This window comes from Berghia stephanieae, chromosome 2, assembly GCF_034508935.2.
Source record: "Berghia stephanieae isolate SIO BIC M18660-M18661 chromosome 2, UCSD_Bste_1.3, whole genome shotgun sequence".
In the NCBI taxonomy this organism is placed as follows: Eukaryota; Metazoa; Mollusca; class Gastropoda; order Nudibranchia; family Aeolidiidae; genus Berghia; species Berghia stephanieae.
In genome coordinates, this window is record NC_088361.1 from 106251855 (window position 1) to 106266473 (window position 14619).

Below are 14619 nucleotides of genomic sequence, written 5' to 3' on the forward strand. Positions count from 1 at the left end.
GTTGTAAACACAGTTCTTAGATTGAAACAAAAACTATATGGCAGCCCTGAATAAATTTTGACAAGCAAAAGCAGCTTTGATGCATGTCGACATCTTATTCAGATTGTGTTTTTGTTCTCAACATTTGTAAGAGTCATAGAGATTAATCGTGATGAGATCCATAAGCTATCACCAAACCAATTGGTCAAATGAACAGTAGTCAATCCCAAAACAAGGGATATCACTCAATCTCTCTTTTCAACTGCCATTGTCTACCTGTTATCAAGACAATGCCCAGCCCCCTCGTCTCCTATTTAATGGTCACAGATGACCTCACTATCTCATACTGCAATGCCCCGCCCTCTTTTGTATTAAATAGATTGGTGACACACTACTGTAGCATTAAACCCCACCCATTCTCAATTCTTCAACATGTCCTGATTTTACTTATGATTAAATTTAATCATGAGATTTGTTTTATTACTTTCTTAAATTTGCCACTTTTTGAGGTCGATAATTTGTTGCGATTATTAACCAGTGACTTTTATATAGAAATAGTTCTGTTTCTTGGAAAATGTTGCGATTAACCGAAAGTTGCAATTAACAGAGTTACTATTATCCGAAGTGGACTGTATTACAATAACTAAAAACCTATTTAAAATTTTTGAAACGTAATTTTATGAACCCAGGAATGAACTGCCTATATATACTCACAAACTTGGGGTTTTTTTTAGAAAGGATACCATTTATACATTTATTATTTGTTAAAGCTTAAAAAAACTGGTTGACTTTCTTACATTTTCTAAACAAATTTAATTGTTGTGTCTCTCTTAATGAGATTAAAGAGAAAAGAATTGCAACAATGCTATTTTATAGATCTGGAGAATGAGAAAAGCACCCTGAGTATACAAGTAAAAGAAATAACAGAGAATTTCCAAGATGAAAAGGAAGCCAATGAACATCTGAAAGGGCGGGTAGGTCCGTAGAATTTATTCATTTTGAAATGTTGGTCTATGTCAACAACTTGTGGTGTCGCTGGTTGAGCAGTACAATATATCAAGGTTGAATATAGCCAATTACCAGATGGGTAGCATTGGTTACAAAATGTAGGCAACCTATGTAGAGTGCCTTACCTAAGGACATAATGTTGTTGCCAAAATTAACCGGTAGATAACCACGCCTCTCGGACAATCGATCATGTAAACAATGGCAGTGATTGGTAGACACAGCAAACTACACAGGTTTTACTATCGATGGTATGTGTTAAGTAAAATACCCACTGTTCTACCGCTTGATCAGTAGAATCAGCACAGAAAACTATGTGTAAACTTAAACGTTTTTAATATGATCAAGAAAACCATGTGATAACTAGTCACCCATTTGTCGATATAAAAACAATAACAACGATCAGATGGAGGTCGAATTCGTTCACGTTATTGTTTATAAAAAACAACTATGTTTGTCCGAGCACGTGTGAAGGTGTGTCACAAATTCCATGTTTTGATTGGTGAAAAATCTACTGGTTAATTATCCAACAGGATTCAAGAGTGGCTATAGACTGGCAGAACACTTTTATGGTTTACTGGTAACCTGCACTGTATAAATGGAAATGTGATTCCATGTTAATGGAATAGCAGTAGCATTGAGCATGGTTAAATAATGAAGATGTTCTTTACAAATATGCATATATGTATATATATATATATATATATATATATATATATATATATATATATATATATATATATATATATATATATATGTGTGTGTGTGTGTGTGTGTGTGTGTGTGTGTGTGTGTGTGTATTTGGTTTCATCTTTCTGCCATTTCATAATCAGATTAAATGGTATATCAATATAATAAAAACAATAATAATCTTTATTGTCCAAATAGGCAATTATTGTTAGGTTACAACTCTTGTAATAGGCGAAAAAAGTAATTAAAACAGTGGTAATAATGATGATAATAATACTGATAGTAATGATGATGATAATAATAATAAAATAATAAAAATAAATCTGATGCATGATTAGTAAAAAGAAAGTTCGATATATTATCTGATGTGAAGAAAAAACCGGCCGATTGCATTTGAATTGAAGTTTATAGTTATCGAGCCCAGATTACGAAGACAGGGTTCTACAAATGATGAAGTCAAATCAGAATAAGAATCTGCACTGCTTTGAAATTGTTTCATCACAGATTGAAGCAATGAAAGAGGAATTGCAACAAGCAAATGTAGCAATTACAGAACAGACAGAGCTGCTTCAGAAAGTGGCCGTTACTTCTGAAATGGCTTACAAGGAGTACAGGGATTTGGAGCAAACTTGCAGGGCAGAATATGTGGTCAGGAGTGAAGCTGAAAGATATGTGAAAAAGGTGTGTTCTGTTTTGTCTTGATTTGATTTTTGTTTCCTTTGTTTGGTTTGGCTTATTTGTTTTTTGTTTTTTGGGTTTTAAAAAAATTGTTTTCTTTTTTTTTAAAGGGGGGGGGGGGGGGGGGGGGGGGGGGAGTTGTTGGGTTTTTTGTGTGTGTTTTATTGTTGTTGTTTATTTATATTTTTAATTGTGTTCTTTAGTGTAATAAAAATCATATTTTATATAAAATATATTGTTCGTATATAAAAAAGAAAACATGGAACGTGATGTTAATAATAATGAAAATGACAATGATGAGAATAATAATATTATTAATAATGATAATTCTTCTTCTTCTTCTTCTTCTTCTTCTTCTTCTTCTTCTTATTATTTTATTATTATTATTATTATTATATTATTATTATTATTATTATTATTATTATTATTATTATTATTATTATTATTATAATAATAATAATATAATAATAATAATAATAATAATAATAATAATAAATAAGAAGAAGAAGAAGAAGAAGAAGAAGAAGAAGAAGAAGAAGAATGGTAACATTACAATTCTTCTTCTTCTTCTTCTTCTTCTTCTTCTTCTTCTTCTTCTTCTTATTATTATTATTATTATTATTATTACTATTATTATGAATATTATTATTACTATTATGATGATGATGATGATGATGATGATGATGATGATGATGATGATGACGATGATGATGATGATGATGATGATGCATTTGCATACTCTTTTAAAGGTCATTTTTCTTTTTCAAAGTCCAATCACGTCATTTGAATAACAATTACGCATTGTAACATTACACCACTCTCAACTGAGAAGGTACTAGAGATGATAAAATGTAAACATAATTTAAGAGCGAAATACAGTGGTATATATTCATATTTACGAAGTGAAATAATCGTAACTTAAAGCTTTTTGAATATTTTAGTTACGCACAGAAAGAGACCAAGCCCGTCGTGAAAGTTCAATGGCTCTCAGTCAAGTAGCAGACAATAAAAAATTGATGGAGGCCATGTTGGAAATTCAAGAACTCAATGCACAGTCAGTGAAAATGAAGGAGGATTTCGATAAGAAGGTACATATGACACAAAAATAGTTGGATTGATGTAAAGTGAACCATGGTGTGCCTTAAGATGTGAACTTTACAATTTTGAATGTAATAGCTTTGAAGAGGAACGAAATAGATAATAAGGATCGTTTTGGCTCACAGTCTGCTTCAGTCAAGAATAAAAACAATGTCAAGCAACAGTGTAATATAAAGTCCGAAATACATAAGTTGCATCCTACTAGCATCTTGTAATACGTAGATTGATCCTTGTTTTATATATGTGACCCACCGTCTCAAACCTGTATCATGTCGGGATGAAACGGGTGCTGAAAGGTGTATATAAAGTAGAAATAATCAAAATATGAGATTTTGGTTTTTATCACTTTTAAGAAACTATCTATTGTCCTTAATTAATAAAAAAATGTCGGGATGAACTAGGTGATGGAAATTAAATTTATTGCCGTGAATATGAAACTTAAGGTTGATCTCTACTCTGTATGGTAGAGAATAATTACAATTTCTAACATAGCAAGTATTTCAGAATTTTTATTTCTTATCATCTTAACTGTAAAGTCGCTTTTTGGACTCAAATCCATCCTGACATAATACCGTTTAGAGACGATAGGTCACACATATAAACTTAATTCAATTTTCATATTTTTGACCATTCATTCAATTTTTACTATCATCGATATTTTATTACATTTGAAACTTAATCACAATTCAAAAGTTTGTTTGTTTGTTATTTAATTTGTCTGGAACTCATTGGCCTGATAACTATGCACAAGAAAACAAAATGAATTTATTTCGTTTTTAGTTGCATATGCTGCATTGCATACACACATACACACAAAACACACACACACACACACACACACACACAAACACACATACACATGCATAATTTATACATTGTTTATTTATTTATTATTGAAATAAATATACAAATACGGTAAATACACAGATACACACATACATACATACACACAATGCACAACTAATGCACTATTCTTCAATGCGTTTATATGATGGTTTTTATACTTTCATATGATGATTGACAGATTAGTGATTTAGAGGAACAGCTGAAAGCTGCCAAGGAGGTGTATAATGCTGAAAATCTGGAAGCTGAAAATGAAGAACTTAACACTGAAAAGAACACATTGCAAGAAAAACTGGAGAAAAGAGAATCTGAAATGGCTGACCTGCGGACAAAATACACAGAATTGCAAGAAACATGTAAGTTATAATGGGCCTTGGTATAGCTTTATTTGAATATTTCTTTTAAAGTAAAGGCCTGTATTACATTTGTTTTTTCTTTAGATGAAATATAATATGCTTGTTCAGCATCAATTAGCCAAAATATTGTATTATAAACTACAAAAGACGTCTAACTTCTACGTCATGACACAAGACCGAAGGGCTAGAGCTCAGGTGGTCGCTGGTTTGGATAAGTGAGTAAGTAAGTATTATAAAATTCAACATTATAATTTTGCACTCTCGTTCCCTTGACCTGAAAGATGGGATTTGGCTGATATTTTAATACAGCAGTTTATGTGTATTTGGGTCTCTTTAAATCTGGCAAAAGTAAAGGCCTCGTGGAAAGGAAATGACGTCATACCAGCAAGACATTATCCCACTGACAGAACTGAGCAATCCCATGTGTCTGATCAAATACGAGAAACCGCTCTTTTTTTTTTGTTATTGTGCAGACGTGGAACTGTTGTCTTGCTAACATAATTACTTAATGATAATAAAAAACTAGGGAGCAGGCACCCGTGTAAGATAAAGATTTGAACAAGTGTGTATGAAAGGTGCCCGACAAAGCAAGAAAGAAAAAAAAATACAAGAAAATAACCATCCCAGAAAATCAATCTACCTCCACTGGGTATCAAACCCCAAACCTTCTGACTATCGATATTGTAATTATTGTATTCTGATATTGTACACATCGGTGATAGAAAGCTCGGGGGTGATTATTATGATGGTTTTTCATTAATTTTGTCTGAATCTATTTCTACCCCGCTAAGACAATATTTTCCTTTCTATCATTATAGTTATTAATCATATCTGGGTTTGTTATAACTCACAATTATTTTTATGTTTTTCTTATTAGATAAAATAATGTGTCGTTTCTGAGTGGAAACAATGATAATATTTTATATCACCATAAGTCCTTATTTGCTTGAATTTTCTTCTGTAATTCCTTCATGTTGATATAGCTAGTTCCATCTATCTCCTAAAAATAAAAATAAAAATAAACAAAGATTTGTGATATTTGTTTGTTGATTTTTAAAAATATCTATCATTTCCTTTCTGTAACTCTCTGTGACCGTAACGACTAAAACTGTGTCCTCACTGATACAGTGGTTTTATATTCATTATTGTTTTAATTGAGCTTTTAAAAAAAAAAATTGATCTTTATATAGAGCAATATCCACTAAATGTGCTCAAAGCGCTTTACAAGGGGTCCCTGGTCAACAGCAACATTTAACATGTAGGACGGGACATGACGCCTGTTAGGCGATATTACAATTTTTCGGACAAAGTCAATGCTGTTAACAGCCAGGTACTCGTTTTACACCTGAGTACGGTGAGAGAATGTGAGTAAAGAGCCTTTCCCAAGGACTCAAACATACACTGAGCGCGAGGCTTGAACCCAGGACCTTCCGATGTGTTAAACCATTTTAGCATTCCTATTTATTCCATTTGTCCGTTACATTGGTTTTCAATTAAAGTTTGTTGGTGTTTTAGAAAGATCTTAAATCAAATTGCTCATAAACTGCTCTGATTTGTTATTATTTTTAATTTTATTTTATTGGCAGATAAAAAATTAGAAACAAATTACCAGAAAGTCACGGCTATTCCTGTTCCACCTCCTCCTCCACCACCACCACCACCACCAACAACGAAAGTTGGAGGGTAGGGCTCATCATCATGAAAATTATCCTCCTCCTCCTCCTCCTCATCATCATCATCATCATCATCATCATCATCATCATCATCATCATCATCATCATCATCATCATCATCATCTTCACCATTATCATCATCATCATCATCATTATCATGATCACCACAATCATCATTATATCACCATCATTATCATACTCATCACAATCGATCATCATATCATCATCATCATCATCAACACCCTACAAATAATACTGATACATTTTGATTGAAAAAAAATGAGGATCACATTTATACTGCATCACAACACAGTATTAGAATGAAATATTGCATAGATAATATTTTGATTGCATGCATAAGATTTTAAATTAAACCACAGGGTAGACTAAACTCTAATTCAGAAACTCCTTGTCTTTTCCTTCAGATTTTTGCAGAAGATTGTCGGACGCAAAGGACAACGTGACAGGGCTAAGAGCAGCGTAAGTTTAATATTTCATTGGTATTCCTCCACAATTGTGGCTCTTTTCATTGAACAATCTTGGACAGACAGGGGAGATTTTATCCGTTTTCTGTTCCCTTTCATCACAAAAAGTATAATTTTATTGTTTTGTTAATAATTAATTTTCTCTGTTTATTAAGATGGCAGGGAAATATATCATTATTCTATAACTATACTTTATTTACAATTAGTGTTTGTGTTTTGAAACTGATTGTCCGGAGAATTACATTAAATCTCTGCACATATTAGATGCACTGTATTAAACATTGTGTAGAATAAATCATTATTCTTCATAAAGGGTAGGAAGTGATTGTTTCTTTCATTTAATGTTGAAAAAAAAGGAGGATAAAGATCCAGCTTTTTTGGTGCTTAAGCTCTAAACCACCAAAGGACTCGTTTTAAATACATTTATATTTTGTGTGTATGCATTGAATCCTGCTGATATGGTGTCATTGTTAATTAAATGTATAGGGAATGAGATTAGCGGAAGAGTAGCGTCCCTTGATTGGACGTCACCCATGGTCTGTGACGTCACCGGCGGAAAAGTTATTAGAGAGAGAACGTCATGTTGGTTGTGCGCATGCGTCTCTCGTCCTCGCTTCCGGTGACACTTCAAAACCAAATTGACGTTCTCTCTGTAAGGTGACGTCCAATCAAGGGACACTACTCTTCCGCTAATCTCATTCCCTATACATTTATATTTTGTGTACATGCCTTGAATCCTGCTGACATGGTAACATTGTTAATTAAATGTATTGTGCGAATTGCAAATTTGTAATGGTGATATGTGATTTCTGCCATTCCCCCATATCCTGAAATTGATTGAAAAGATAAAATATTTCAATTAGGGGGGGGGGGGGTCTTTTAATTAATTGGTATATTTTATTTGTAATGGTGATATGTGATTTCTGCCATTCCCCCATATCCTGAAATTGATTAAAAAGATAAAATATTTCAATTAGGGGGGGGGGTGTCTTTTAATTAATTCGTATATTTTATTTCGTTTTCTTATAGTTAAAAAAGGTGGTGTAACGTTAAATGAGAGCCACTCAAAGGCTGTAGAAGAAATGATGGACCGAATCAAAAAAGGGAATGTTGGACTGAGGCCTGTACAAAGAAAAATGGTATTTAATTATTCATTTATAATAATCAGAGCTCTTATTTGTCAATCATCATCATCATCATCATCATCATCATCATCATCATCATCATCATCATCATCATCATCATCATCATCATCATCAGTTGTTTTACTTTTTTATTTTCTCTGTTTACTAACCAGCATAATAGAAATAACATAATCAGTGAGAATAAACGAATAGAGATTTACGAAAAACTGATTAGTCCAATATTGACATATAATTGTGGAACCTGAGGCCACACAAAAAAGAACTTAGAAAGTCTCGATTCATACCACTGCAAACAATTACATCACGTAATCGGAATCTATTGGCCAGAGACAATTACAAATCCTGATCTCCATGAAAAAAAAACAGGGTCCAACGTCTGAGTACATTAATAAAGGAACAACAATGAAGGCTATTTGGTCACATCTTACATCTTATAGAATTATTGTTTAACTCTACAGTACTGTTTTATGCCACTAGGGCAATCTACGGGAGGTGTGTGTAATCGTGTGAAATCATACACAACAATAACGATTACATACACTTCCCGTAGATTGCCCAAGTGGCATGAAACAGTACTGTAGAAATAAAAATTTTCCATATCCATATATATATATATATATATATATATATATATATATATATATATATATATATATATATATATATATATATAATCAACACACAAATATTTGCACTTAAAATTTGTTAATAAACTATAGAACATTTCACTACTCTGTGTTAGTCCAACCTCAATCTTTTAGTAGAGTATGTCCTGTCAATATATAAAATAGTTTTTAAAAATGTCAAAAGCCACAATATCAAGAACAAGAACAAACTGGCCTTACCTATAGGTAACTGTGGCCTATTTTTATTGTGTCCATGGGTAAGGCACCTTTGACACATTATTCAACTCAACCAAAAGGGAATGAGATTAGCGGAAGAGTAGCGTCCCTTGATTGGACGTCACCTTACAGAGAGAACGTCAAAATGGTTTTGCGCATGCGTCTCTCTCGTCCTCGCTTTCGGTGAAGTGTCTCATGCCGCACAACCAACATGACGTTCTCTCTCTAATAACTTTTCCGCTCTTGACTTCCAATCAAGGGACGCTACTCTTCCGCTAATCTCAATCCCTATATGAGAATGGCAGTTCTAAATATTTAAGAAATTTTATGTAAAAAGAGACTCAATAATCGAAGAGAAATTCAGCTCCAATTGATGTCCGAAAAGACTAAAGATCTCTGCTTTTGCATCTGTTGTAGAGGTAATTTCATTTTTTTAATAACCAAATCAAATGAAGTATTATTTTTGTTTTATTGGAAATGAACGATGTGATTAATTTTTGTTTTTGTTTGTTTTGTTCCTTCTTCCAAGTCCTTGCCTGAAAGAGAAGAGCCAAGCGCAATGAATGAACTTCAAGGGTTACTGGTAAGTTAAACCTTTGTTTAAAGATTTGTTCCCAGAATTGTTTTATCATTGTTTTGTGTGTTTTCACAATAAAAATATATAAATATATAATAACAAGTATATCCTATTATATCTTACATATTTTATATCTTATGGTCAATGTAACATAACCTATGGCTAATAATAGTTACCTCGATGTCTCTGGCGATATTGTTCATCAACTCAGTATGAGTGTTAAATGTGACCACTTGTCTCAAAACGGTATTATGTTAAGGTGGGCTAGATGCTTATAATATAATTAATTTTTTAAAAGCTTAACATAAAATTTGAGTTATAATAAACTTTATATAGAGGAGAGTAAGTTTTGTTTCCTTTTCGAAAAACTGACATATCCTCATTTTGATTCTAAATGCATTTTGCTGATTTAATTCCTTGCGACATAATACTGGATTGACAGGATGGTCACAAATAACTATAGTTAATTACTCAACAATTGAATTTCAAAAACGTTTCTCCTTATAAGTGACACATTACCTGGTATTATGTTGGGATGAACCAGGCACTGAATGTGGAATAAGTCTAGATCATATAGTGATTTAAATTTGAATTGAAGAAAGTTTTTCAGCTTTGTAAATTGAAAAACAAAATAATGATGACGATGATGATGATGATGATGATGATGATGATGATGATGATGATGATGATGATGATAACCATAATAATAATGATTAAAAGAAAGAAGAAAAAAAAAACAAGTCAGATTTCACATTTCTGGCAATTCGACTTAAGATTCAGTTTTAAGTATTCTGTTCACCAAGACATAATTGTGCCAGATTGAGGCAGAAGTCACACAATGAATGGGTGTAGGACGATGTGAATGTGTTGGTGTACCCTATCTGTGTGCATTTTCTTGTTTGTGTTTTATGATTCGCCATTTGATTGTTTATACTGTTTTAGAGTAAAATGAAAAAGGCTCGCAGTGAAGATGACTTGTCCGTGTTTGGAGATACTGGTGTTAGTGAGGACTCAGAACTTGGAAAGATACTAAAGAAAAGATTCCACAGTAGTGAAGGTAGGCAAAATTAATGATAATATATGTGAAAGAAATATGCCTTTATAGTTGGGAGTTTTTAAAAAATATTATTGATTCACGTTTTTGACTTCTCATATTAGTTGTCAATTGTGAGAGTAGCTAACAAGAATTGTTTTGTGTACTAAATAAAAGGCACTTTGAAGAAAAAACGGCACGATTAGATAGAAACCTAGCCCTTGACTCAGTCTTATCAAACCATTGTGTAACGTAGATTTCAGTACATCGGATGGTTTATAAAAAAGCTCTCTCTTTCTCTCTCTCTCTCTCTCTCTCTCTCTCTCCTCTCTCTCTCTCTCTCTCTCTCTCTTCTCTCTCTCTCTCTCTCTCTCTCTCTCCTACACATTTTATGTTATTTTAAAAAAAAACTCTTTTATTTGAATGAAATCATCATATGAGATTCGTGTAACAATGGCGGATAAATAAGAAGGAGCAATGTTTTTAGCATCTATAGTATTTATAATACATTCCATTTTGTCCAAATAAGATTTTGGTGTTCCGAAAGGAAAATTTAGACTCGACAGCAGTGATAAAGAGCTAGAAAAGCCTGTACATGCTGACCTGTAATGTTTTTCCTAATTTGTAGTTTTCGTTTTTGTTTGTGTGTTTTTTTTTTGGGGGGGGGTTTTTTTTTTTTTGTTATTGTTTGTTTTTGTTTTTTGTTTTTTTTTTCTTCTCTTTTCTTCTATAAAAAAACATAGGACTGTAAATAAAATAATTTATAGTTAATTCTGCCATTTCCATTAATCCTCGGACTGAAACATGGCTTAAACAAAGAAATATTTTTAGACCACCTGTATCATTTCACCAGTGGTTTTATTTAATGTTGTAATAATGTTGTAAACCAATTGAAATTAATCCAACCTTTCACCAATTGTTTAAATTTAGGAGGTACTGCAGGAAGGCCCTCCCCAGCCGGGCCGGAACCCATTGCTCGTCCCAGGCCAGCTCCCCGTAAATTGTCCACCATTCAAGATGACGGAGAGGAAAGTTAAGACTATTTACCTTACCTTACCGATGTTCCATGTCGGACACGGCGTTGGAGATCATGGTTCGCCAGCTCTCTCTCTCATCTGCGAGTTTCTCACATTGATTTATGGGGCTTCCTACGTACGCTGCGACATTTCCAAGCCAGCTTGTCCTTCTTCGTCCTCGACCACGCTTGCCTTCTATTTTTCCTATTACGTCTGATATTACCAAAACAATGAATCGGTACCACTGTAGCATTTGTAAACTCATAGCCTCACACTGACCAAAAAAAAAAAAAAAGAAGATTACCTGATACATGACGTCAATCACCAAAAGACTATTTTGCCTTGAACACTGCTTATAACAATTCATTATTTCACTTTCTTTTGTTGCAATTTTTAGGGAAATGTGAGGCTATAAGTCAACGAAGACTACACTCCCATTTGGTATTTTATTTTTGTATGTAGTCTATGTGAAACTCAATGGTTGATGTAACTTGAAAAAATGGGTTCCAATACACTGATTGCATGTAAACTGTAAATAAAAAAATTACCATTATAATTATATGACATGAAATAAATATTGCCATCCCCAAAACCAAATGTATCTCTTTGAAAATTACAAACCTCTTCATTTCACTATTTTTTAAAACAAATGTAACTAATTTATTGAATGATGACTGACTTAGAGAACAGAATTATTTAATTTGTTTATGAATTCATTTGTCGTAAATATTTCAAATCATCCTATTAATAAAATGTTTTAACCCAAACTGTTTTGTCCTGTTAAGAATCGGTGGTGTAAGATATGGGTCATAGGAAGATTGGGAGGAGAAGGGGAGGGCTGGGAGTAGCCAATTTGTAAATAACAGTATGTTCCGCTTTTTGGTCTAGCCTTGTGGTATAAAGATAAGCCTCTGACTTGTAAATACTAGTTTGTAAAAGGCTCTTTTCTCACGTTATCTATATTCAGATGTAAAATGAGTACCCCGCCAGTAACAGCATTGTCTGTCGAACAAATTGTTGTATCGCCTTAAAGGGCGTCATTATTCATCCTACAGGTTAAGTGTTGTTGTTTGCTTTGGATCCCTTGTAAAGGACTTTGAGCACATTTCGTGGATATAACGCAATAAAAAAGCTCAATGCTTTTATATTGAAAAGTATGACGTTGAAAATTTCAAGCTTACATTTTCAGCAAAATACTGCCGGACACAACAAATAAAATGACGATTTGTGATTATTGTTCCATGGACACCAATCAATCAAAATCACAATTTGCTCTATCAATTCTTGGAGTTAATTTAGTTGTTAATGAAGGAACTGCTTTAGTAGTTACATTTTTTCCTCGGGTTTTCACATATTTGTTGTTTCTGTATTAATGCACATAATCTCATTTTGAAAAAGCTGATCATCTCATTGATTACTTCAGTTCTAAATTTGAATATTTTCTTTACAATGAAGTTATACACACCACTTCCTTTATTAACAAACATAGGAACATTGAAAATAAACTAAGGTTATTGAAGCAGGCATAACCGTAAAGGTATCGACAATGATAAGAAAAGTATCTGTGGTGAGTTGTGGTGAGTAGAAGACGAAACAATAACCTAGTTGGTAATAGGCATTCTACTGGATTGCTCTCTCTCTCTCTCTCTCTTTCTCTCTCTCTCTCTCTCTCTCTCTCTCTCTCTCTCGCTCTCTCTCTATATCTATCTATCTATCTATCTAGCTAGCTAGCTATCTCTCTCTCTCTCTCTCTATCTCTCTCTCTCTCTCTCTCTCTCTCCCTCTCTCTCTCTCTCTCTCTCTCTCTCATTACGTCACAATACAGCACGCTCGTTTCATCAGTGGGGACTTACCAACCTGTCCAACATGGTCCCGTTATGGCAACGAGCTCGAAACCACTGAGCATCTAGTTGAACGGTGCGTTGTGACGAAGCTTCCGGGCGGGTTTGCGGCCATGCACGAGTGCGATATGTTTTTGTTTTTAAGGGTTTTACGGCGCTTGCAACACATTTAGGTTATATCAGCGCCAGTAAAAAGGAAGAAAAGGGATAGTAAAAAGTTCTAGAATTACAATTAAAGCACCCAAGAAAAGGTAAGACAAAGGGGAACTGAGAACAAATAGGGATCAGATGTAGATTCCAAGAGCATACCACCAATGTACTTAATTTGAGATCACCTATAAGTCTCATCCGGACACAAGCACAAAATCCAACAGAGAGGAATACACTCAAATGGTTACATTATACACTAAAAATAACAAATTAATATAATAATACATAACAGAGAGATGATTTACAAGGAAAAAAATATCATCTCCAAAACAACTATGCATTTGACTGTTTCCCTCCCAGCCAAGACTCCAACCTGGGCCAGAACAAAACCAAGTAACCTCATTCCAAGACAAAGACAGAAAGCATGTTGGACAACAGATATAAGGGGATAGAAGACACAGTATGGACCTCCCTGCCCGCTATGGGAGGTCAGGATCCCCACCCAGGCGAGTGCGATACGGAATGTGCAGATTGGGTTGATCGTCATAACATACCTAGTAGTATGAGCATCATTATAAGCTTTGTGATCGGAAGCCTGCCTGCTGGGGCGGTATATGTGGGTCAATGTATGGAGTGATTCGTTCCAGTATGATTCTTTCTAAGAGTTTGTATAGGCAACATAGGAGGGATATTGGTCTGTAACTGGATGGTTCAGTGGGTGGTTTGCCTGGTTTTAGAATAGCAATTACTTTTGCATGCTTCCGTGTTTGTGGGCATGTTCCCTTTTCCAAGATGTCTGTCATGGCATTTGCCAGCCAGTTAATTGCCTTTGGTCCAAAGTGGGTGATCATATCGGGTAGATTCCATCTATTCCTGCAGCCTTACCATTTTTTATTTTCTTTATTGATTCAATCATTTCTTCTGATGTTATTGGGGCAGTGAGAAACATGCCTTGTTCAGGTAAAGTTTTAAGAGTTCTCTGATATTCTTTTCTTATTCCTTTTTCAAATTGCTGATTTGGTGTATGATATCCTCTTTGCTTGATTTCTTTTGCGATTTCATCAGCAGTAATTTGTGATGCTGTTTTTGTATGGTGAGATTCAGGATTTAGCTTTTTGATGGTTTGCCATGCATGACGACTGGATCGACTGAGGTCAAGGTTTTCCACTACTTCGATCTATCTTTCTTTTCGGTTTTCATGCAGTGAA

General features: G+C 33.9%; 1 protein-coding gene across 2 annotated transcripts in view; it reads left to right on the top strand.

Moving 5' to 3' along the window:
• Nucleotides 1-12187, top strand: part of LOC144966163 (shootin-1-like) — a 19370-nt gene extending 7183 nt beyond the window's left edge. For both annotated transcript variants that reach the window (XM_078902297.1, XM_078902298.1), the window contains exons 7-16: nucleotides 856-953; nucleotides 2179-2355; nucleotides 3294-3440; nucleotides 4475-4649; nucleotides 6236-6332; nucleotides 6748-6802; nucleotides 7837-7946; nucleotides 9324-9377; nucleotides 10314-10428; nucleotides 11335-12187. In XM_078902297.1, coding sequence (XP_078758423.1) covers nucleotides 856-953; nucleotides 2179-2355; nucleotides 3294-3440; nucleotides 4475-4649; nucleotides 6236-6332; nucleotides 6748-6802; nucleotides 7837-7854 — 767 coding nt within the window. In that variant the 3' untranslated portion in view covers nucleotides 7855-7946; nucleotides 9324-9377; nucleotides 10314-10428; nucleotides 11335-12187. The remainder of the gene's footprint in view (nucleotides 1-855; nucleotides 954-2178; nucleotides 2356-3293; nucleotides 3441-4474; nucleotides 4650-6235; nucleotides 6333-6747; nucleotides 6803-7836; nucleotides 7947-9323; nucleotides 9378-10313; nucleotides 10429-11334) is intronic.
• The last annotated feature ends 2432 nt before the right edge of the window (nucleotides 12188-14619 follow it).